The sequence below is a fragment of the Poecilia reticulata genome, unplaced genomic scaffold (genome assembly GCF_000633615.1).
Source record: "Poecilia reticulata strain Guanapo unplaced genomic scaffold, Guppy_female_1.0+MT scaffold_2704, whole genome shotgun sequence".
In the NCBI taxonomy this organism is placed as follows: domain Eukaryota; kingdom Metazoa; phylum Chordata; class Actinopteri; order Cyprinodontiformes; family Poeciliidae; genus Poecilia; species Poecilia reticulata.
In genome coordinates, this window is record NW_007617425.1 from 1 (window position 1) to 1,127 (window position 1,127).

A 1,127-nucleotide genomic window follows, 5' to 3' on the forward strand; every position below is an offset into this window, starting at 1 on the left:
ACATGAGGAGACAGCAGGAGACATGAGGAGACAGGAGGACACAGCAGGAGACAGGAGGAGACAGGAGGGTAGGAGACTAAATGAAGTGGTGATTCATGTCAGCGTGAGAATCTGAACTCTTGGATCTGATGAGTCGACTGACTGCAGGAGGAAACGTGGAGATGAAAGTAACCAGAAGACTAAAGACAACCTGAGAAACTAGGAAGAGACAAAGACAGGAGAGGACACTAGAACAGAAACAAAGCTGAGCTAATAATAATTGTCTGTCCCTGTCTGTCCCCAGGACCTGAAGCAGTTGGATCCGTTCCAGGAGTGGACAGACGGTTATGTCCGCTACATCTACAGCGGTGAGAAACGTTTGTCCTCCTGTCTTATTTGACCAATCAACAGACAGGAGGCTGTTACCATGGCAACAGAAAACAAACCCTGATGAGCTGAGCTTTTCCTTGTGGAGTTGATCTGACCAGAAGAGGGAGGAGTCGGGCCGCCGGCTCCGCCCTCCTGATTGGTCCTTGGTGCTGTGGTTTGTTGCAGCCGAGGATAAGAACGCCCAGAGACACCTGTCGGGCTGGGCCATGAGGAACACCAACAACCACAACTGCCAGATCCTGAAGAAGTCGTGCCTGGGGGTGGTGGTGTGTTCCCGGGGCTGCACCCTGCCGGACGGCGCCCGCCTACAGCTGCGCCCCGCCATCTGCGACAAGGCCAGGCAGAAGCAGCAGAGTAAGGCTGACCCGCTAAACCCAGAGGTGCTGGGATTCTGAGGCGTGGCCCGGCTGATCAGACTCTGTGTTTCAGAGAAGATGTGTCCAAACTGCAGCGCTGCTCTGGAGCTGCTGCCCTGCCGCGGCCACAGCGGATACCCGGTCACCAACTTCTGGAGGGTCGACAGCAAGGCCATCTTCTTCCAGGTGAACATCTCTGATCAACCAGCCATCCGTCACATTCTGACCTGAAGCCCAGTCTCTGTTCCTGTCTGATGATGTTCTGGTTCTGGTTCTTCAGGCTAAGGGCGTCCATGACCATCCCAGACCAGAGTCCAAGTCTGAGACCGAAGCTAGAAGGAGTTCAGTGAAGAGACGAGTCAGTTCACCTCCGTTCACCCCGAAGAGACGCCTGATGGAGAG

At 54.7% G+C, this 1,127-nt stretch overlaps 1 protein-coding gene across 1 annotated transcript; it reads left to right on the forward strand.

Moving 5' to 3' along the window:
- Window positions 1–22: 22 nt before the first annotated feature.
- On the forward strand, window positions 23–1,122 carry LOC103461601 (chorion-specific transcription factor GCMb-like; the record flags this gene model as incomplete). Its single annotated transcript, XM_008403865.1, has 5 exons — window positions 23–103; window positions 284–347; window positions 535–723; window positions 799–911; window positions 1,006–1,122. Coding segments are annotated over exons 1-5 (564 nt in total), but the record flags the coding sequence as incomplete, so codon positions are not given.
- Window positions 1,123–1,127: the final 5 nt, after the last annotated feature.